The following is a 22,725-nucleotide window of genomic DNA, read 5'->3' on the forward strand; positions in this document are numbered from 1 at the left end:
TGCGTGAATGTTGGTGGTGGTCAGCGGGGCTGTAGCTGCGAAATGATAGCCACACTTCTGTCAGTATGCCGGAGGGCAGCTGTGGCTACAATGTAGCTTACCACCACTGGTATGATGAATGAATAATGGTTTCTGAAAAGGGTTTTGAGTCTCCTTTAAAAAAAAAAAGCGCTATATAAATCCAATCATTATGACTTAGTATTTCATAGTTATGAGATAATATCTGTTACGTAAAAAAACTATTAAAACTGAGTATCGACTCAAATTTTAGGGAGGAGTTTCTGGCTATATGCGGACTATCCAAATGCACAGGGCCCCATGACCCACCAGGTGGCCCTAAAGCTGAGTCCAAGCCAAGCCATGGTTCATATCTAAAGCTATAAAACGGTTCTGTTGCTGATGTAATTTCAAATCAAAAAGTAATCAGTCTATGACAAAATGGCTTGAGGGTCTGTTTTCCAAGTATGCACAGATCCAGAATGTTCAGGAAACATCTTGTGGACACAGCCATAGTGCATTGTAAAGTGTGGGTTGCAGTTTTCTGTGGGACCAGTAGAGGCCCTCGTTGACTTCAGCATGATATCTGAGTTTGTGTTGTCATGGTCTCACTTGGAAGCATTCAACCTCAAGGTGGAAATTTCCACTTTGGCTGAACCAGACCAAAGGACACACATAAAGCGTTCAAATGAAATCTGTAAATGCACACCCACACACTAACTTCTCCAGTCTCCTCTGTTCATGCATTTGGAATATTTCTATGTGATTATCAGGATGCTAGAATCAATTTTAAGCTCACATGCCTTTTGTTGTTGTTGTTGTTGTTGTTGTTGTTGTTGTTGTTGTTGTTAGCTTTTGACTTGAAACAAGGATCAGCAGAGCCACCAAGACTGAACTGTGGCTAAATTTAGCCCATGTTAAACTTTCTGCAATTCTGACGCACATCCTGCCCTTTTTTATCTGCTTGTAACAGATTAACTTTGGGGACAAAATGTCCACTGCTGTAATACATCTAACATTCTAACTGGTGCAACAAAAATGGGATTATTGGTTTACATCTTTGCCCACATCCCTGAAGAGCCCAGGTCTCTCTTTGAAGAGCCCACAACACTTCCCGAGGAGCCCATGTCTCCCACTTAGGAGCCCATGTCTCCGATTGAGGAGCCCATGTCTCCCACTTAGGAGCCCATGTCTCCGATTGAGGAGCCCATGTCTCCCACTTAGGAGCCCATGTCTCCCAATGAGGAGCCCATGTCTCCCACTTAGGAGCCCATGTCTCCCCCTGAGGAGCCCATGTCTCCCATTGAGGAGCCCATGTCTCCCACTTAGGAGCCCACGTCTCTCCCGGAGGAGCCCATGCCTCCCCCTGAGGGGCCCATGTCTCCCATTGAGGAGCCCGAGGCCCAGGTAATCTGTGATCTAGAGGACAATAGTCCTGTTCAAGAGTCAGCAATAAAATAAGTTCATTTATTATAATTATGATTATTATTATTATTATTATTGTAACAACAAAACATGCATTGCTGTCTTAAAAAGATTGCACTTCTTGTAGTGTTGATCTTTGACAGCATGTGCAGACAAAGAAAAAAAAAAAAAAGCGGTGAAGGTGGAGGAATCTCCAAAGAAGTGACACCAACTGTTTTTAACGTTATCGTTGAAGAATATGGAAACATTAATGACTTTATGTTCCAACCCGAGTACAATCACTCTGTAAAAATATATCATTTATTGTTTAAAAAATTTATAAAATGTGCAAAACAAAACAGATGAAGTGATATTTTCATGAAAACACACGTGAATAATAATCAATAAGGGTTTAACAAAGATTAGTGCTGAAAAATGATAATATAGACAAAGTAAAATGGATTATAAATGAGCTCACAAATATGAATTATTACTCGCTCACTAAAAATAATAATGCAAACTGCTTTATTACATTGGTAACTGAAGAAAAAACTGAAGAGAACTGCATAACCAAATAAGAGTTCACTTGGAGACATTAACCTTTTCCAAGCTCCAAATCTCAGATATTATCAGTTATCTGGATCAATAATCCTGATCATGGTAGTACCATGGTAGATCATTCACAATTTAAAGGCTTGGAACAAATCTATATCCCACTAATTATCATACAGTAGGTCATAATGTATGGGCAGCTCTATCTTTTAGGAAAATCTCCATGAAGTGCACAATCTGAAACCTGGAGCAGTAATTGAGGAAACAACCCGACATAACTGAATCAAACAGAAATATGAATTTTTGAAATTGCACCAATGATGAGAAATAGGGATTTTTCAATTGTAATGGAATTTTCCAGGGTAAGGTCTATGTTTGGTTAGAATTTTGTCAAAATTACTTTTGATGTATTTCTGTTAACAGACAAGTAATCACATAAATAAGAAAGCTGCAATGACATGATTAATTATGTTCTCGTAGATGAGTTGCAATGCTGGATAATTCATCTAAAGTTTAAAAAATAAAATAAAAAAAAGTGAAAAAATGTTCCACTATGTATGACACATACGGTATCACAGTGTCAGATGGGATGTTCACTTCAATTTCCTTGATTTCTTGATCAATTATTTGAAAAATGTGGATACATTTAGTAGAATAATTTGAGGAAAATTGAGAGTTCTTTAAACAAATTGAGATTAATAATGACTGCCGTCATGTAATATGAGCATGATTTGTTGCAAATATTTGTTTTTTCTTTTGTTTGTTTTTTTTTTTTTTTTTTTTTTTTGGTTTTCATGATCACAAATATTGACTATGTTACAAGCTGAGTACAATTGCTCTGTAATGATGTACATTTATTATTTAAAAAATTATAAATTGTACAAAATAAAACGGCTGAAGTGAAATTTTTGATTAAAGCACGTGAATAGTAACCAATAAGGAATTTAACAAAGATCACACACATACACACATTTTAGCTGATTTTTCTCTGTTGAAATGCCTGAAAATATGTAAACAAACACAACTCAGAACTCTGTTGTCATGACGACTCTGTTTACAAGCATGAGTCTCTAAATTGTCCCGAATAGTGTCATATCACTGTGGATCTTCATAATTTGTGCACAACAAGAGAGTGTGTGTGTGTCTGTGTGTGTGTGTGTGTGTGTGTGTGTGTGTGTGTGTGTGGTGCCACTTAAACATGTACAAAGCCACTATGAAGTCAGTGGGAATTTCTCAGGTTGCTATGGGAACTATTCGTTCTTCGCATTGACTTTTAAAAGACTGTGTCATGATGTTAGCTTTAATTTTCACCCCTTCAATATAAATGCCCCCACCTAATTATAGCCTATTATCAACCTAAAATAAAACCAAATCACTTGGCCTTTTAGGGAATTTATAAAATCGCCAAAAGTCATTTATATGTTTCATGTTTTTGTCCTTACTTGTTTAATGTCAGCCTCTTTTGACTATCCCAAAAAAAAAAAAAAAAAAAAAATAACAGTAGGATTCTGCTTATTTGCTACACTACTGAATATGCACTCTCACACACACAATATAAGTAATTAAATCTGAACCCAAAACCCCTGCAAGAATCAAATTTGGATTTCATTAAAGTCATGTGATGTGATTTGCCCAACATTTCGTGTGAATGGTTCAGGAACGATTATTTGGCATCACTTGCACACCTTGAGATGTTCATGCTAACCCTGCGCAATAAGGATTGCATCTGTAAAATGTTAAAAATGAAACCATCAATCTAAATTTGGCTTCTAATAGCTATGCAATTAGGCTGATCTTTCAGAATGCGCAAAAGTATTTGGAGATTTTTATTTGGAATTATAGCCTTAAAATCCAGCCAAAACATACAAACATGTTTTACACATGCCAAGTGATTCACAAACCAAAACATCATTCACAAACTAATGCATTTTGTTTTTTGCAAATAAGAAATGTACCTATCAAACAAACACAGGATATTTTACATGTCTTCAGTTAGAAATAATATCCTTCAAGTACCAAACAAGACATTACGTAGAAAATATGAAGACATTGGTGCGTGAATCTGCAAGGCAGGAAACTAGTGCCAAACATCATCTGAATGTGGTAAGATTATGCCAAAAATCACATGATAGGTTTTTTGTTGTTTTAAAATTGTTTGTTTTTGTACTTAAAATTTGTTTTTTCTGGAATTAAAGAAATGTTTCTTTGTATGAAACATGCTGTATTTGTTGGATATGTATGTTTCTTATTTGCAAAACCAAGTCTTTTCGCTTGCACCTCTTATTTGGGATGTTAATAACTCGGGGCCATAGCCATTCATGGCAACATTAGGCTTCAGTGGTAAATCACAATCAAACACTTTCATTATTTTATCAAATGAAAAGGTTTATTAAACAAATAAGAAAGTACAATAAAAGGAAAACACTTGGTAAAAGATGAAGCCATGTCAACAAGTAAAAACTAAACAGTTTTAACTCAGCTGATAAAGAAGAATACTTGATTTCGGTCATCATTATTTTTAGTAGGCCGGTGCTTCCTCAGACAGTACATCATTTTTTTACTTTAAAACAGACACAGAATGATTGCTGTCTGTAAGCTGTAGTTCTGATTGGGTAACTGTTGCCTTCATAGATTTATGTCATATGGTTTTCTACAAAGAACAAACTGCATAAATTCAACACATCACTGAAACAAGGAGAGCAGAGGATTCTCATTTCCACAGTATATATATATATATATTAGAAAAAAGACAAAATATTTTTTTTAAAACTCAACAAAAACAAAAAATCTACACAGACAAAACAAACATCGCCCTGTGAAAAAGGCTGCAAGAACAATAAGCAACGATCAAATACAGTTTCATTACAGAAATGCAAACAATCCCCAAGATGCTTGTTTGAGGCAAAGCAGGTTTACTTCACTTTGATCTGTTTTATCACTGCAAAACTAATTCAATGTAAATCTTGGGCTTTAGTAAATGTACAAACCTATTTAACCATAGTTATTACAGAGTATAGAAAATAGTCAGCAAAATATGTGTTCATTTCTGTACAATTCAGGATTTACTGTGCTACGGTGCTCGTTCGCTTCACAGATAAAATTCATGACATGAACGAAACCTTATATCTGCATGAACTATAAAGCACAAGGATTACTGTAGCTATAGTTGTTGTTTTTTTTCATGGTCAAATTAAGAGTTACCAAATAAACCTAAAAAGAAAAATCACTAAAAAATGCTTTATAGGCAGAAGCGTACACTGCACTGTTATCACAGAGAGAAATACACATGGTGAGCTGAGCTGGTACTGACTGAGCAAAATTGCTACTATTGAAAACATGGCTAAATTCCCTTTTTTTATTTTTTAAATTCCAATCCTCGAAATGTGCGACGCTTTTTCAGGAAGCACCTGCAACTCGGCTTCCATTTCCTGTCCGTCCTCTGGCTGACGTCATCCATGGATGTCAGTGACAGCAATCAGTGCATACTACATTTATGCCTTCACATGCAAAGCGCACAACGTACGAATGAGGGGCCAAACTTTCAAAAACCAAATCCATATTATGAAGTCTGAGAAGCAGGGAAACAAAGACAACCAAAGCTTTTCCTCTTTTTTTCTTTTTCTTTTTTCTGTTGCAGTTGCAGTTTGTAAACCGTCCTCTGACCATAAACCACATGCAGCTACTCAGCTTTGTGGCAGTATATGTCCTTTAGTGCTTTAAGCTCTTCAATCAGGGTCTTGTTTTGGTTTTCCAACACAGCCACGCGGTTTTCCAGACACTTGACGTACTCCTTCTTTTTCCTGCGACATTCTCGGGCTGCTTCTCTGGAGACGAAAGAGGAAGAAAATGTGATTTTCTTTAAAAAAAAAATTTATTAAAATACATGTAAAAAACACAACAACTGAGCAAAACCAGCATAACCAGATTCCTGCTAGTGCTGTGTGTGAAATTATCTCTGTTTCTAACTTGTGACTTCTTTTAAAAGTTTTTTTTTTGTACTGGAATGATTCCTCAAACGCTAAGTAAGACAAAGTTGTGAAACATCTCTTTGTCATCCATCATAACATGTGACCATATCTGTGGCCGTATTTGAACTTTGTGCTGATTTTCTCATTGAACAGCTTCCAATATACTCAATAATAAGTTGTAAATGACGCCAGGCTCATCATTTACTCAGTCCAGCGCATCATCCTCACCTGTTTTTCATCAGCCTCACTTCCCTCTTGCGCGTGACTTCCTCTGTGTGCTGAGATGAAGGGCTCTCCATGCTGCCTGGAGACGCAGCCATCACAAAGCTCTGAGCCAGGCCGGAGTTAGGCGAACGCAGCTGGTACGCAGGGATGTCTCCTGTAGCAGCTGTGGGCAAAAAATAAAACACATAAATGAATTAGGAATCATATTAGGATTCACTTTATTTGTCCCCGACGTCTGATCAACACCGGTTCTCTAAAGATGCACAAAAAATGACTTATCACAGCACAGTTAATCCTCTTTTTCTCACTTCCTGAAGTCAAAATATGTATTGTGCTTCAGCAGAGGAAGTTAAACAGTTACTTCAGCCATGGCTCATGGGAAAAGTTCCTTGTTTGAAAACATGGATTTCCTGTGACCATGAACAGGTATCTGCTCTGTTTGTACCTATTGAACTTAATCTGTTTAAAAAGCTTAGTGAAAACAACCATGCTGAACATCTTATGAGTTTGAAAGAAGAAAAGTCACAATTTTTGCTTTTTTTTTTAATAAAGGTAAAAAATGTTATGTATTTTGTTGAAATTTTGTCGCGATCGTGATGTTTTTTGCCAGAATATTTGTGTTGTATGTACCTGTATACTGTATATACAAATGTGTGTTTATATGTATGTAGATTTTTTAAACAAAGAAAGGAAAAACAAGTTGTTTATTGATGTGAATATACATATATACATTGTTATGCCAGCTGTTTATTGTAGATGCTTTTCAATAAATAATAAAAAAGAGATATTTTGTTGCAATAAGGGGCCCTAAAAATGTTGTTAGTGTAAGAACCACTGGCTTTAGGAATGGTTCATTTTCCTTGTAAAAACTTTTTATTTAAAGGTAAAAAAAAATCTTCAAAACTTTCTTAAAGCCATTTTATCCCACTAATGGGCAGATGGGTTGATGCTTTGAAAGGGTGAAATATTAGTAGCTGAAACTGACCAATCAGAGAAGAGCCTCGATCCAGGCTGATAACTGTATGCTACATTTTTTTAAATACTCTTTGTCCATGTTTATGATTTCTTTTTAGTTAATTCATAAAAACTGTTTATGTTGAATATCTGTCATAACATTTTTAGCGATGTTTAAAAAAAAAAAAAAAAAAAGCTGTTTATCTCCCAGGCATAAATAAATAATACATCTTCTAGTTTTTTTCTCCTGCCTCCACACTATGAGGCGTTTAGAAGTTAGTGAATTTACAGTGGTGTCACACACTGGTTCATTTCTAAAGAAAAGAGATCACAGAGATATTTTAACCACTCGTGTGCTGCCTCGATGCCAGCTCGGCTTCACATTGTCACTCACTGTGTTCCTGAGAAAGTTTCTAACCTCCTTCCACGCTCGCACACACGCCCACACACACAGACACACAGACACACACACACACACACACACACACACACACACACACACACACACACACACACACACACACACACACACACACACACACACACACACACACACACACACACACACACACACACACACACACACACACACACACACACACACACACAGCGTCTCGTTGTGATAACACAACGACTCTGGTCATTGCTGACGTCAGTTTGTGCGTCTCTCTCGCCTGCGTTACATTCTCTCTTCCCTGCCTGGCTGCCTTGTGTTCCAGGAAACTGGAGTGACGTCAAACAGACAACTATCTTAGCACACGCCCCATCTGCAGCTGCCCGCCTCTTTGCTCATTACGCTCCTCCCCCTCCAACCTTCGCCTGCCTTTCTGCCTGACAACCACTAAAGTGGCTCAGTGTAGTGTATGTGTGTTTAACAGCGAGATACAGGAAGGGCACGCAGCCTGCTGACCTACTACTTGTTGAGTCGTTACATCACGTTGCTTTCTTTCAAACCTGAGCTGTCATTGTGCTTTTTGGAAGAGTTAAGTGTGTTTGTTTATTCTCTAAATGCTACACTCACACTCAGATGAAAGTAAACAACTATATTGTGGTGTGAAGGCAGACAAGATAATGTAACATTTGCAAATACATTAAAACTTTACAAATATCTTGACCTTATGTTTACAAATATTGTTTATAAAATAAGATTACGAGTATATATTTAGACTGTACCTGACTCAGTCTCATCCCCTGTTACAGCCATCTCTTGTCTCCAATAATCCAGCACCACAGCAGAAAAATTGCCTCTGCAGAAAAATAAAAAGCCCAGGATCCTCCGCGACTTTCCTGCTGCTTCACTTTCTGCTTCTATCCCTTAACTCTCTGCTCTCTCTCTCTCTCTCTCTCTCTGAACCAGAGTGCTCGCTCGCTAACTTTGCAGCCGGATTACAATTACAGGCATTGACATCACAGTGACATCACTGCTGCCCCGCTGAAGTCAGTAAAACACACTGAATTAGAGTTCCTCCAAAAAACCACCACCACCGGCCGCCCACCCCCTCCCAAACAAATCAAACACGTAAAGAACAGAGAGAGCAGGGCAGGCTAGCACAGAGGGAGGGAGAGAGGGAGGGAGGGAGGGAGGGGGGAGGGCGGCAGTAGTGGGTTGTATTTTTAGCCCTAATGACGCAACTAGTGAAACGCTCAACAAACAAGAGGATATTGTGTCCCCGAGTGGCTGCCTTGCAAACTGTTGAACAGCACTGGTTTCACTGGGTTTGTGCCGAAGGTGCTCAGAAGAACTATTTAACAGTGCTTCAACACTTTGAATTTATCTGTTTGATTTGAATCTGTTTAAAAGCATTTTTAATAATGCTTTTGAACATATTATTAACAGATGATAAGTTTTCACCCTTTAGGCGTTAAACGTGTGATTAACAGGAACTGTTATTACTTTTTGTCACTAGTCATCTGTGAAATCTCACTGTGAGACAGGGTTGGGGTCAATTACAAACACGCATTCAATTATCCATGTTCAATTACAACTCAATTACAATTACGTTGACCGGCATTTTTTCCAATTACAAATAAAATTCTAATTATTATTTTCCCCTGAAAGTCTGTTAGCATCTCCAAATGATAACGGGTCAGTTCTGACCCATGTCCTAAATCAGCTGTAAAATACACTAAAAATATCATCTAATTTTGGTTTCCTTGTTAGGCTTCCTTTTCAATGACAATATTGTTATTAATATTTTTGATGTTGAATTCTAAGCCTTTTTTGTGTCAGTATAGCCCTCAATTTCAATTAATTTTTAAAAATGGTAAAATGATCCTTCATATGAAACATATTTCAATCATTTTACCTACGGTACCTATATGTAAGCCATAGAATTATAACGTGGTTCCCCAGTTTCGTGTTTAATTAAATTGTATGACAGTTTTTATATGCCAATTACAATTACAAAGTCAATTACCTGAACTAAATTACAATTCAAATGCAATTACAATGGCAACATGTTTTTTAATTTATCATATTTGTAATTAATTACCAATTCAAATTATAATTTCACCCAACTTGGGAACTTTGTTTGACTTGTTTGACAGCGTTGTTGACATCCCACCTTGAATGAGCACCTGTCCTCCCTGGATGTAGAACTGCTGTGGGGAGTCTGCAGGCGGAGCTGCACACTGCAGGAAAGCAGTTCCAGGCTGTGGAGTGGGAGAACTGGCAACTGTCAGGGCCGGGGCCTCCTGTAGAGAGCCGGCTCCCGCGCTGTTCAGCTGAACGGCTCTTCCCTGGGAGATCGCTACTGTGTGGAGTCAAAGATTCAATTATAAATACATGGCAGAAGTTAGATTTGTAGTCATGGGGTTGTTTATAGGGTGAGACTTAAATTAATCATCACTGATAAGAACATACGCTTTTTACACGTTTTGCCATTTTACCTGTTGGCAAATATCTTATTAGGTTTATCACATCTCAGTGAACAAAATGATAACACTTAATTAATCCATATTTTAAAACTTTAGAGCAGTGATGGGCAACTATCACAGCGGGAGCCACAAAAATGTGATTGTATCTGATGCGAGGGCCACATTATCAACATTTGTGTCAGCATTTAGAGTAATGACCAATCCTTTTGTCTTTGTAGTTTTTTTTTTTGTTTTGTCAGTTTTTAAGTCATTTTGTTTGTTTTTGGAGTCTTAGTTTTTTGTGTTTTTGTTGTAATTTTGTGTATTTTTCTGTCATATTCTGCATTTTTGTTGTCGATTTGTGCATTGTTGGGATCACTTTCTGTATTTTTGTTGCTGTTTTCTGTATTTTCCTGTCATTTTGTTTAATTTTGTTGACAGTTTGTGTGTCTAGAGCTATTCTTTAATGTGTTGTTGTTTTTTTGTGTTTTTGGAGTCATTTTGTCTGTTTAAGTGGTTGTTGTGTCTGTCTTTGTTGTCATTTTTAGTTTTATGAGCCATTTTGTGTATTTTTAGAATTTTTTGTGTGTTTCTGTGTACATTGTATATTTTGCTGTGGATTTGTGTGTTTCAGGAGTTGGTATATGTATTATGTGGGACTTTCTTTTCATTTCAACTTCTTGAAATACAATTTTTGGAGATTTGTTTTGGGGGCTGTACAACTCTAGACCGAGGGTCACAGTTGCCCATGTCTGTACTAGAGCTTGAACCAGAAACTATAGTGAGTGAGTATTTATGTGTGTACTGACTGTATTGTCCGGAGCTTGTCTGGTAGATGGAGGTAGTGCTGGAGACTTCTGCCTTGTCCTCCGTCAATTCTTTTTTAACATCAGAAGCTGCTGTTGATTCTGACGAAAGCTCGTTGAGAATTTTTCTGTAGAACAGAAAGTTAGGTGTGATTAAGTGATTTCACACACATTTACATACTGTAACTTACCTAAAGCCCAAACTGGGAGGTTTGGGCTTTCGGACGGAAAATGTTTCCATTAATAACCATCAGGAAGGCATTTAAAACACGCACGAGATTACAGATATATCGCCTATATCGTAAGGCTGCACAATTAATTAAATTTTAATTATGATCACGATTTGGGTTGCCACGATTAAATTAACCTGATCGACGGCAATATTTGCATTTAAAATCAGTCTGTAATAGTGTATTTATTCAGCTAGCCTTTGGTACATTTTAAATTATTTCTTAAATTATACTTCAATTTTAAAGCTTAATTTTGCACTGTAAACTACACATATTTTGTTTAAAAGTAGCGCAACAAAAACACAGATTTTTCCCTAAGATAAATAATTGTCATAATTGTGATTACAATATTGATCAAAATAATCACTATTATTAGTTTGGCCATAACTGTGCATACCCTACTATATTGATGTATATTTTTTTATTTTATAGCTCATTTTGTATTAAAATACTTGTTTTAGAAGTCGATGCTTTCGTTACTTTTCAGAACGGCATAATGATCTCAGTTCAACTGATTTCTGTGTGCGTCCTAACCAAGACTTTCCCCTTCTCGTATTGTGCAGCAGTTTGTTAATAAATGAGCCTGTGTGGCATTTTGTATCAGCAAATTTAACCCAGAATTATCTTTCTGCAATATTTTTCCGCACGATTGATGATCGATATGCTCGCGCTATCGATTTAAAAAATAAATAAAAAAATTCGAAAAAAAAACATTAAAAAATCGATACTTAGCGCGAGCATATCGATAACCAATCATGCGGAAAAATATTGCGATATCGCCGTATCGAGATATCGTCACACTCCTACTCACCGATATGATGGACGTCTGGAGAGGACTTCTCTCCTCCTGTGTGCTTCGGACTCTTCATCTTCCATCTTTTCTTCATTATCAGTCTGTAGAGAAAAATAACAGGAAATAGGAAAGTAAAACACAATGTTCTCTTTTACCTTTTGATAGGTTTGTTCTTGTTAAACATTGTAATAATCAACTGGACTTGTTTGTCGCACACATCCCACAGACGCTCCATTGGAGTGCCATCTGTCCAACGCCATTTGGTTCCCATCATTATTTAGAACAAAATGTTCCCTTGATGCCTGACAAGGGCCATAAATCAGTGTTATCATCTGTCATTATGTTATGGCTGATTGATGGAAATGCTTTAATTCATGTAATCTATAGAAAGCATTTCATAAAAGTCCAAAGATATATACAAAAAAGAAATGTACTCAGACTGGACAAAATTAATCTACAACTTTTCAATAATCATCTAATAATTCAGAAACGTGTCAATGCTGAAACATCTATATACCAATAAAAGCTTACACAGCATCCTATATGTGATGTTTTTAATCAGACGTAGTCGCACTGCAATCCATCTCAGACACAACATCTTGTGAAGGACTGAAGGTCAGAACCGTGAGTTAAAGCTGAGCTCCTGTTTGCCAACATTAATCCTATTAAACATGCATTTATAACATCGCCCACACTTAGCAGCTAAGTGTTTATTAATGACCATCAAAGCTTGAAAATGAGGTTGAAGTGTAAGACAAACACACAGTAGCTTGAAAAGTGAGCAACGCTCGTTCATTAAAATTCATGTCACAGTTTAAACGGACAAAAAAATAAATAAACGTGTCAAAAATGAGACGATTATTGAACTAAAACAAACAAACCATGTGAACGAAAACTATGTAGAAATGTATTGATATTTGGATAAAAAACAAAACTGTAATCTATATCACATGGGACAAAATCTAATCAGAAATACTTTTAAGGATCTCTACCTGGAAAAACCAGTAAGAAATCCATAAGCACAAAGAGAATAAACCTAAAACGGCTGCTGCAGGCACATTTTTTTTTAATACTTTATACTTTTTCTTACCATGATTGGCATTTTCAGTTGAAAACCTACATAGTTAATGTTCCTAATTATAGTTATTGATTATATCCTAATAATTCAGAGATGCTCTAAAAACTCAGGGAAAGCAGGCGTGATGTCAACGAAGTTTTAAACAAAAACAAAAAAATCGATAATAAATGATTATTGATAGTTCACTTGTTATATTGTGTTTAATTCGTTGTACCAATGGCATTACTGCTTTTACAGTATACATTTTGCTATTTTTGTTAGTGCATAACTTTTTCTGCTAGTGCAGGCTTACTGAAAAGTTACTTTTACTGTTCAGACATTAATGTGTCTTTGTGTTCATGCTGAAAGAATAGGTAAATAAAAATCAATTATGGTTAATAACAAGGATCAAATCAGTCTGTGTGTATTTAGAAACCCTTATACCATCTCATACCAGGATGGAAATTATTAATCAAATATTTTTTTCAAATAAAATGCATGAACTGATGACATCACCTTACTTAGGTAAGGGTATGTTAGACATTAATAGGGCAAAAGATTGAAAAAGAGAGGGCCATGTTACACCTGAGTGAGGGTGGGGGGGAAGTAAAGGGGTAAAAGAGTTAGGGAGGACACTAAAAAGGATGAGAGCAAAGCTTTTTGTTCGTGCTGTTTGTATAATGTGTTAAGACTATTGTGTAGAGGAGTGAAGTCTGCCGTGCTAGTGTAATGACAGATGAAGAGAGAACATTAGGGGGAAACGTCCCGATGCTCAGATACTATAAACATAAGAGTGAACAGAGGGAGTAGATGTGTGTTTACAAGTGTGACAGAGCTGTTTGTTGACAGCAAACGTTTTTAAATTACATCACAACCAGCAAGCAATTATCACGTCAGTTATCCATATTCAGTTACAAATCAATTATGATTACGGTGACCTTCATTTTTCTCAATTACAATTATATTTTTTTCCCTGAAAGTCAATTACGTTCTCAATTACTAAAGTTCAAATTCAGGTAATCACAATTACTGAGCCTGAAATAAATAACCCTATAAAATGTGACTTCCTTCTTGCGCCTCAAAATATTATCTATCATCTAATTTGTTACTCATCTCTTGGTTTCCTTGTTATCCATGAAAATATTGGTATTCATATTTTTGGTGTGGGCGTCTGAGCCTTTTTTCTGTCAGTATACCCCTTAATATAATATTTTCAAACAAAATTGCAATTTTTTTTTCTTCTTTTTGATGCTTTATCTTATATATTTTTGTTATTTTGCCTGCTTTACTGGATCTTCACTGCAGTTTCAGTAAGGCTAACTAATGTTAGCCTTATCTCAGGAAAAAAATGATATATTTTTTTCAATTTTTATGCCTCGGCACCGACAGTTTTTATAGTATTTGCATGCCAATTACAATTACAAAGTCAATTATCTGAACTCAATAAAATGGAGAAAAAAAAAAATTAAATAAAGTAAAATTAAAAATATATATTTTTTTATAAAAAATACAAAACAATTAAAAATTATCTGAACTCAGTTATGACAACAGCAATAGATTTTTTTTTTTTTAAATTGAACTTAATTATCAGTTTTGTGAATACAATTATAATTGATCCCCCCCCACCCTAATCAGCCTTTACCTGGCCTGTCTGGACGTGTCGTGCCTGTATAACAGAAGTCTGCGGCGTCTGAAACACTCCTTGTTCCTGAAGCGTCTCAGACAGATGCACATCGGTCTCTTCAGAAGACTCTGACGCCTAATAAAACAAAGCTAAATATTGGTATCAAAAGGCACATTACCAGTAAAACATTATGAATATTACGATGTATGTTTTTAAACACATACTGTAATTTAATAACTAGACATGTTATGCTTATAAAAACATAGAACAGTTTTAAAGGAAAACCTTAAAAAAAACAACTCGGGTGCATCTTTGACCTTGCATTTCCTTGTGTGTAGGGATTAGCCAAACATGCTAGCACAGAGTACGTACCAGAGCAGGAGGAGGAGCAGCAGGTGATGGAATGGTTTCACTATTCTTCACCCCGTCATCTGTCCCCGACTCGTTTAGACTGTTGTGTGTCTGTAACACTGCTGAAGCATCCATAGGGGAAACACCTAGACCAGAGGAGTCAAACTTTTTTTAGTTCAGGGGCCAAATATGGACCGGTTTGATCTCAAGTGGGCCACAGACTTTAGGTAAAAAACATGTATTTTTAAACTTATCATGCCCTAGTTTGCACTTCAACAATGATGCGTAAAATATGTAAGGCACCGATAATATCTAAGCAACAAGTGCCAGATATCACTCCCTGCTAGAACTTCACTTTGAATAATTTTGATTATTCGATTTTGGGGAAAATAGCTCGATTTTGGAAAACTTGAGAGTTAAAAATGACTCCCATCATGTGATAAGCACAGGGAAAACTGTAAGCCCTATAAATATTGTAGAGTTTTATTGAATGAGTGTATTTGGAGGGACTGAGATATCTACAACTGAATGAGTTGGTCATTTACACAATGATTCAAGTTTTCTCAGTCAATTTGACTTTCTTCTTCGGGCCACATTGGATGCTCTAACGGGCCAGATTTAGCCCCCGGGCCTTGAGTTTGACACATGTGAGACCTTGATAGATGAGCAGAATGAACTCATTCACTGTTCACTTCAATTTAGGTTTATATAGAGAATGAATATTACAAATGTATTTTTCTAAATTATTTACATATTTAGATGAATTAAAAAAAAGAATATACTGCACAAAATATGATTTAAGAAACCATTGTTACCACAGCAAATTAAGATAACTGCACAAAATTAATATATTACAATTTAATTTTTAAACAGAGAACTCTAGAGCAGGGGTTCTCAACTGGTCTCACCCTGGGACCCACATTTTGCCACGGTTAGTAAAACACGACTCACTTTGTTTCCCGAATTCAACTAACCAAATTTAGTTTTTCAAAAATAGCTGTTGAAAACACACATATACTCTTTTTTTTAAAACATAAATCTATATATTTTCCTGTGCAACATGCATTCCACAGCATGTTTGTCAATAGAAAAGTTTTTTTTTTTTTCAAAATAAAAGACGAGCCAACATCAAAAAGACAGTAAGTATTAGTGTTTTTTTTTTATTTTTATTATTTTGACCAGCTGTTCACGACCCACCCAATACAGGCCCGCGACCCACTTTTGGGTCCCGACTTACCAGTTGAGAATCACTGCTCTAGAGGTGCGTTCTGGGGTTAGGAAAAAAAACTTGCCGAACCCTCCAGAGACCATGTACAGTCTACTCAGTGAGGGGCGAGATGGGGGGGAGGTTTTATTGTTTTATCATCTCAATGTGCTTATCAAAATATGAAATTCATATAAAGACAGAAAAAACGCTACAAGATTCACATGAACATGCATTTAGCGACAGTGGAAAGAAAGATGAATAATTTTTTTTTTTTATTATTATTATGATTTCACTGACCCCCAAGCTAGAGCCCAAGGACGCCTGGGAGTCCCCGAACCCCAGTTTGAGAATTACTGGCCTATTAAGGCACAGGCTGGGTGATGTTTTTGTTATTCTGGATATACAGTAGCTCACGTTTTTGGCAAGGGCATCAAACTTGATCTCAGTTGTCTAGAGGTTAAATATTAGTGATATTAATGTAGTAATATTATACTAAGTTATACCTTACAGATAACTACTCATTTTAACTATATGTTTTCATAAAACTTGTGTCACTAGAAAAAAAAAAGATGCCACGAGATTTAAATATTGTGCGCACGTGTCTGGAATAGCTGTAATAGCATTTTAAAGTGTTATTATTATGTGTTCAAAGCTAATTACATAAACTACATTAAAGTAAAACTTTTATTTTCAGGTTCTTCTAATGTGTTTTTTATTATAGATATATTGTCATGATGGGTTATTATGGTGAGTGCTAAATCTAGACCAGTTGAGATCCCATTGCCTTATAATAGTTATACATTTCTCATTGGCTACATTTTAATTTATCAGGTCTCATTTGATAAAGAAATTAACTCATTAATGTGTGACCCACCGAGTTAAAATAATGTCAAATAAGTCAATTATTGAACTAATTTGTACACTTTCCCAGTTAAATGCTATGATATCATCAATATAATTACTTTAAATGAAAAATAAATTGCATACACAATGTCGAAAGTTAAGATTACTCTTTTTTTTTTTTTTTTTTTTTTTATTCCAGTTAAAAAACATCGCCCAGTGTAACTTGATCAGTGAGATTTGACGCAGTAGTGGGCGACGGAGCAGAGTGGCCTATATTCTTTTCAAAGTTTCAGCTTTTATTTCATCGATTAAACATGTTGCCAGTGACACGTTTCACGCCAAACGTGTGCTTGCACATTCTCTCCTCGGCGCCTGTGTGGCTCTGAGTGTAAATGTGACAGCTATGCAGCGACTTACCGTCGTTTTACGTAGTAGGCCTCGTCACTGATGACAGTAGAGCCTGAAGCCTCCGCTCACGTAGCAGAACACGTCAGCGCTGATGATGCAGCGAGTGCTGGAAATGTCATCCGACCAGTGCCGTTTATTGACAGAGAGTTTGTGGGCGGAGCAAGAGCTTTCATGTCTAGCTACTTCCGGTTCGGTGCGATGGCGAATGCTCACGGTGGCCGCTGTTGTTTTTAGATTAAAATATCAGTTTTACACAAAACGTACATGTTATACGCATATAATATAACATATAAACGTATATGTCATATATGTTCCTCATTTTCATTTCACAAGAATGTCCTAAACAATAAATATATAGATATTCGAATTCTCCAGCTTTAAGATTACCCAAAATCCAACGAAAAAAAAGTTCTAAATGTTTACTTTTTTACTCCTTAAAGTTTATTTCTATATATATATTTATTTATTTATTGTAGCTCTAAACTAAGTACAAAAAACACAGTTAAATTAATTAAACTAGCAAACAAATAAACTAAACTTCTGACACAGAATGTTTGAAACGCCTATTTGTGAACAGATTAACACCATTTACTAGTATTGTGGTCAAATATATTACAGTAACATTTTATTTATTTTTATTATTCACGTTTAAAAGCCAACCACTATATTCGTAGGAAGCAATAAAATAGGATTTATCGCCATCTTGTGTCCATCATTCTGTAAGACAATCCTGCAACAGACATGCCTCTGTTTTTGGTATTTCGATGCTTAATAGTAAGTTTATAATCAATACTATATAGAATAATAGAATGTAATGTCAATATTTTTTTAGATGAGCAAAACTCAGCAATACAAAAACAGCTTTGTTCCTGCTGCTGTCACAGCACTGAACAAGCTATAGAAGGATGTATAACACATAAGTTATACATTTATTCTCATTTATTTCCTGCCTTTGTACTTTTGTTTTTTAACCTTTTTTTTTATTGTTTATGTCCTGATTTGTGGAATTAATGGTATTTTAATCAGACAGCTTGTGTTGGTTCGCTTGTTAAATGTTAGTGCTTTCAGTGTGAAAAGGATCATTTCACCAAATTTACCTACTATGGAGGTAGATTTGTGTCTTTATTATTTAATCAAAAAAAAAAAAAAAAAAAAGCCGTAAAAATCAAATCAAAATCAATCAAAGACAAAAGTGTTCAAATGCAAGTATTTGGATCTCAAATATTTTTTGCATTTCAACACTTTTTTTCTTTGGTTGAAAATATTTATTTTTGATTGAAGTAAACTTTCTTTTTATTGGAAAAATTATAATATTCAACATTTTTTATTGAATCATGAAGACAAAAATCTACCTCCATACCTACGGGTGTCAATAATTTTCCTAATTACCCCACGGGGATAAATACAATTTCTGATTCTGATAAAGTAATCTGAACCTGATTTGTAAATATCATTGCCCAATAAAAAATAAATAAATAAATAAATAAAAACATGTTCATTCTAATTAGCATTGATGAATGAAAATGTGTTTGCAGTTGGCTACATAAGGTTTTTTCTAACCTGCAGGTGGATGAATACATCAATATTTATGCTAAATAATATGCAATCTCCTCTGTGTTGTCTCACGCAGAAGCATCACATATAAAACTCCTTATTTATCAAATAGTGCAACATTGCCTCACCATTTATCTGAACACACAGACCGGCCCCAACATCCATCATTCCTGACTTCTAAATCAGTTTCCAGCTTCAGGTTTTTCTGTTTTATCTTTTTTAGGCCACTTTTGAAGCACACTGGCCCCTACAGAGCAGTACAGCTTTTAATAAGCTTTAGTTTTTGAGATGCTCAGCCTCACGCATTCACTTTAAGATTTTATCCTCTGTCAAACTCCCTCAAATATTAATACTCAACCTGTTTTTGCCATAATAGTTTGGAGCGTTAAAGGTTCACTTGTTTTATTTGATCCCCTATACTCACTAACCAGTGTTTAACCAAGAGTTGACCATCTGTCCCCCTGCATGCTCTGTTTAAACACTTCACCTCCTGATATCAAAAAGCACCACTCTGCATCACCAAACTGCTCCACCAATGGAGCCAACAAAGGATCTCAACAGGAGGAGAAAAAAAAGAGGATTTCTGAATAAAATCAGATTCAAGACTATATTGGTGACTTAGGGTCATAACATATGTTGTGTATCAGTTGGTTGATTTGCAAAAGGTGCAAAAAAAAAAAAAAAAAAATACATAAAATGTCTTAAAAAAAAAAAACTCTGCAATGTATCAAATACTGATGCAATCGGTGTCCGTTATCCATTTAAAACCTTTGACTTAAACTTGTTAAGTTGCCTCCTTCTCCCCCTCCCGTCTCCTGCCTGTAAGAGGATGAAGGCTCCAGATGGGCAGCAGAAGGGACCCCCCCCATGGATGGCACAAAAGGCTTGACAGCAGGGAACCCTCTGTGACCTGTAACAGACAGCTCTTTTGCACCAAATTAGCCTGGGATGTACGTGTAGGACAATGACACGCTGATAATTCCCATCAAACAGGCTCTGCTGAGGCTTTGGCAGCTTAACTGTCATAATATTATAAAGCTTTTAAGGCTTTGTTTCAAGAGAAAATCAATGTAGGGCCATTGAAGGCAGATGTCATTTAAAAAATGTACATATTAATCGCTGCAAAGAAATTAAATACAAAACTGTAATTTCAATAATTAGCTTCCAAAAAACTGACAGCCAGAACAAGCTAATTTGTATAGGAGTAATTTGAGCAAAAAGAATTACTACTCAGAAGTTGAATAAACTTCAAAGGAAACATCAAAGTGATCAGCAGATGCCTCTCACGAAGACTGGCAGTTGACAGTCGAAACATATCAGGAGATCAAAAGTGGATTTCCTAAGTAACAGTTGTCTGAATAAATGAAACCTTAACTTGCTATTCAAAAAGAAGATAACAAGAATCTTGCTGGAATTACTACACAGAAGTTGAATAGACTTCAAAGGAAACATCAAAGTGATCAGCAGATGCCTCTCACGAAGACTGGCAGTTGACAGTCGAAACATGTCAGGAGATCAAAAGTGGATTTCTTATACAGTAAGTTGTCTGAATAAATGAAACCTTAACATACAATTTAAAAAAAGAAGATACAAATAATCTTGCTGGAATTACTACAAGAAGAGCCTCTGGCATCAATATCTTCTAAGTAAAATTTGTGGTGCAAATTGCAGCACCCATACAAGGAGTCATGTGAATAAATAGCTATTTTAAGTTTCTTTAAAGCTGAACTCTAACTCTTATTGGTATTGGTTAATAATCCTATTGAGGGCCCACGTACATAACAGTAGAAAAATCAGTTTTGATTAAAAACTTAGACCAAGGACCACAGAAAGCATAAAACACAATTATGGACCACCAACCAAAATAAATAAAAAGATCATTAATTACGGCTTATAGCTTTTTAATATCTCCAGTATCTGTCTCTGTATGCACTTATTGTTGCCTTTATTTTGCCATCTTAATTATAGGAAGGGTTTTACTCTTTTTTGCAACACAAAAAACAAACTTTACAGTCAAATTGTGTAAAAAAAACTTTTATATAGTCAATAATTGAATTGTACTAGAAACAATCATGAAAAAGAGTCAGAACTAGGGCTGCAAAGTGGCAAAAAACTTCCATCAAGACTTGAATTCAGGAATTTTGGGAATATTCAAAAATATAAACTTTTCATGAGACTTATTGGAATCAACCTGAAATTGAGAGTCATTTCAAACAAGTTGTATTTTAGATGATGCTGATGTATATTTATCAACTATACTTAACGTCCCTAATAAAGGCCAACCTTCAATTTAAAAAAAATGTACTTCCCATGGAAAGTTTCCAACTTTAAAAATTCTTAGAATTTCACAACCCTTGTTGAAATGTTATGTTTCTTTTTCAATGCATTATTTTGAATGGGTGCTAATATCTATGTATGGTTTGGATATGATACAGTTATTTAAAATGACTCCCACTTTCCAGTTAATTCCAATAAATATTTGCCATGAAACGTTTATAGTCTTGAATATTCCCAAAAATCCTGAGCACAAGTTCCCATTGGAACTTACTGGAAGTTTTCCTCCCCTTTGCAACCCCACTGAGAACACACATGCACACCTAAAGACTTGTAAGTTATTTACCATTAGCATGGGAAATCTCTTCCTAATCCTAAATCTGTCTTTACAAGCCAAACATAAGTCTTATCTTTGGGGCCTTAGAGGGAGAATCCACACAACCTTCTGTGCTTGTTGTAGCACAGGTTGTGCATTAGTAAATAGAGGTATTAATTGTGATTCAGTGCATTAGTTATTACTAGTGTTCACTGTATCAGCTCCATTACCCAGTATGACCACACAGTGGGGACAGAAAGCTAAGCGTGGAACGAGCTGCTCTAAACGGTGCGTTCACATACTACTCGGAAAGAGGAGATTTATGTATCTCAAATATTTACACTTTTTATCAAAGCTTTTTTTTTTTCGACTTTGAATGCAGCTATGTTTGGAAAAAGAAGTGAATGTAATCACAATATATACATATATTTTATTTATTTATTTATTTATTTATTTATTTATTTATTTATTTATTTATTTATTTATTTATTTATTTATTTATTTATTTATTTTCCAAGTATCTTTTTTTATTTAAGTATTTGTTTCTCTGTGTAACATAAACATAGTTTTTACTGAGTGCATAAATTGGTTCATTGAGTTACACTGGGGTGGCAGAGTGTCATGTACACAAGAACTTTTGAATGGCCCAATATAGATTCATAAAACAATCCTGAAATTGATCGTTTAATACATTTTCTACCGTGTCTAACGCAGTAGCACATTGCCGTGGGCTCAATTCTTAATGCTTCAATAAGCTTAGTGATTAATACTGCACCAAGCTAGTTATTCACTAATATTTACAGTATTAGATATCTGAGAATCTCTCCCATATTCAAATAAAATTGGTACTGTCTGTGACTGTCTGTGTAATTAAATACATTACTTTATTTACAGTGTTATTACATCCACCAACGAGGTTATTTATATATTCATCTGTTTGTCTGTGAACAATTTAACTCAAAAACGAATAAAACTGATTCTGATGGAATTTTAATGAAGAAAAAAAAAATAATAATAATAATCTGAAATGATATAAGAAATAAATGGTTTGATTTTGGGGACTGGATGATTATGATTTTGGATTAGTATTAAAATAAAATAATATCTTGGTTTGTAATTATGCAATCTTAATTAAATTTGACTGGGTTATGTCTTCTCTGGCCCAAACTCTAAACTCTTATGTAAGTGCTTGTGTACATGTATGTAATATATGTATGTACTGTACTTGATGTAACCGGAGGCACGTGTGTGTGTATATGGATAATGATATATGTTCAACTCTGTACATGACCTTTTCCCCTTTTAT

General features: G+C 35.4%; 1 protein-coding gene across 3 annotated transcripts; it reads right to left on the reverse strand.

Annotated features, from left to right (window-relative positions):
• Window positions 1-3,766: 3,766 nt before the first annotated feature.
• Window positions 3,767-17,411, reverse strand: crema (cAMP responsive element modulator a). 3 transcript variants are annotated; one of them, XM_028473240.1, is made up of 8 exons: window positions 17,285-17,411; window positions 14,839-14,963; window positions 14,485-14,601; window positions 11,804-11,886; window positions 10,766-10,890; window positions 9,665-9,850; window positions 6,150-6,309; window positions 3,767-5,777 (listed from the first exon to the last, which is right to left on the reverse strand). In XM_028473240.1, the coding sequence occupies exons 2-8, from the start codon at window positions 14,950-14,952 to the stop codon at window positions 5,633-5,635; spliced, it is 930 nt and encodes a 309-aa protein (XP_028329041.1). In that variant the 5' UTR covers window positions 14,953-14,963; window positions 17,285-17,411; the 3' UTR covers window positions 3,767-5,632. The 3 variants fall into 3 exon arrangements, with proteins under 3 accessions (XP_028329041.1, XP_028329039.1, XP_028329042.1); XM_028473238.1 differs by having other exon boundaries at window positions 9,665-9,853; XM_028473241.1 differs by lacking the exons at window positions 9,665-9,850; window positions 10,766-10,890; window positions 11,804-11,886; ... (1 more) ...; window positions 14,839-14,963; window positions 17,285-17,411 and adding an exon at window positions 8,274-8,619.
• Between the last annotated feature and the right edge of the window lie 5,314 nt (window positions 17,412-22,725).

This window comes from Gouania willdenowi, chromosome 17, assembly GCF_900634775.1.
Source record: "Gouania willdenowi chromosome 17, fGouWil2.1, whole genome shotgun sequence".
In the NCBI taxonomy this organism is placed as follows: Eukaryota; Metazoa; Chordata; class Actinopteri; order Blenniiformes; family Gobiesocidae; genus Gouania; species Gouania willdenowi.

Bases quoted from the DNA above. Each gene is read 5' to 3' on its own strand.
- crema (XM_028473238.1), bottom strand. From the start codon at position 14,952: ATGGATGCTTCAGCAGTGTTACAGACACACAACAGTCTAAACGAGTCG. The intron at 11,887-14,484 runs GTAAAGGCTGAT...TTTTCTCTACAG, and splicing joins GACACGTCCAGACAGGCCAG to ACTGATAATGAAGAAAAGAT. The intron at 10,891-11,803 runs GTGAGTAGGAGT...TCTGTTCTACAG, and splicing joins TCCAGACGTCCATCATATCG to AAAAATTCTCAACGAGCTTT.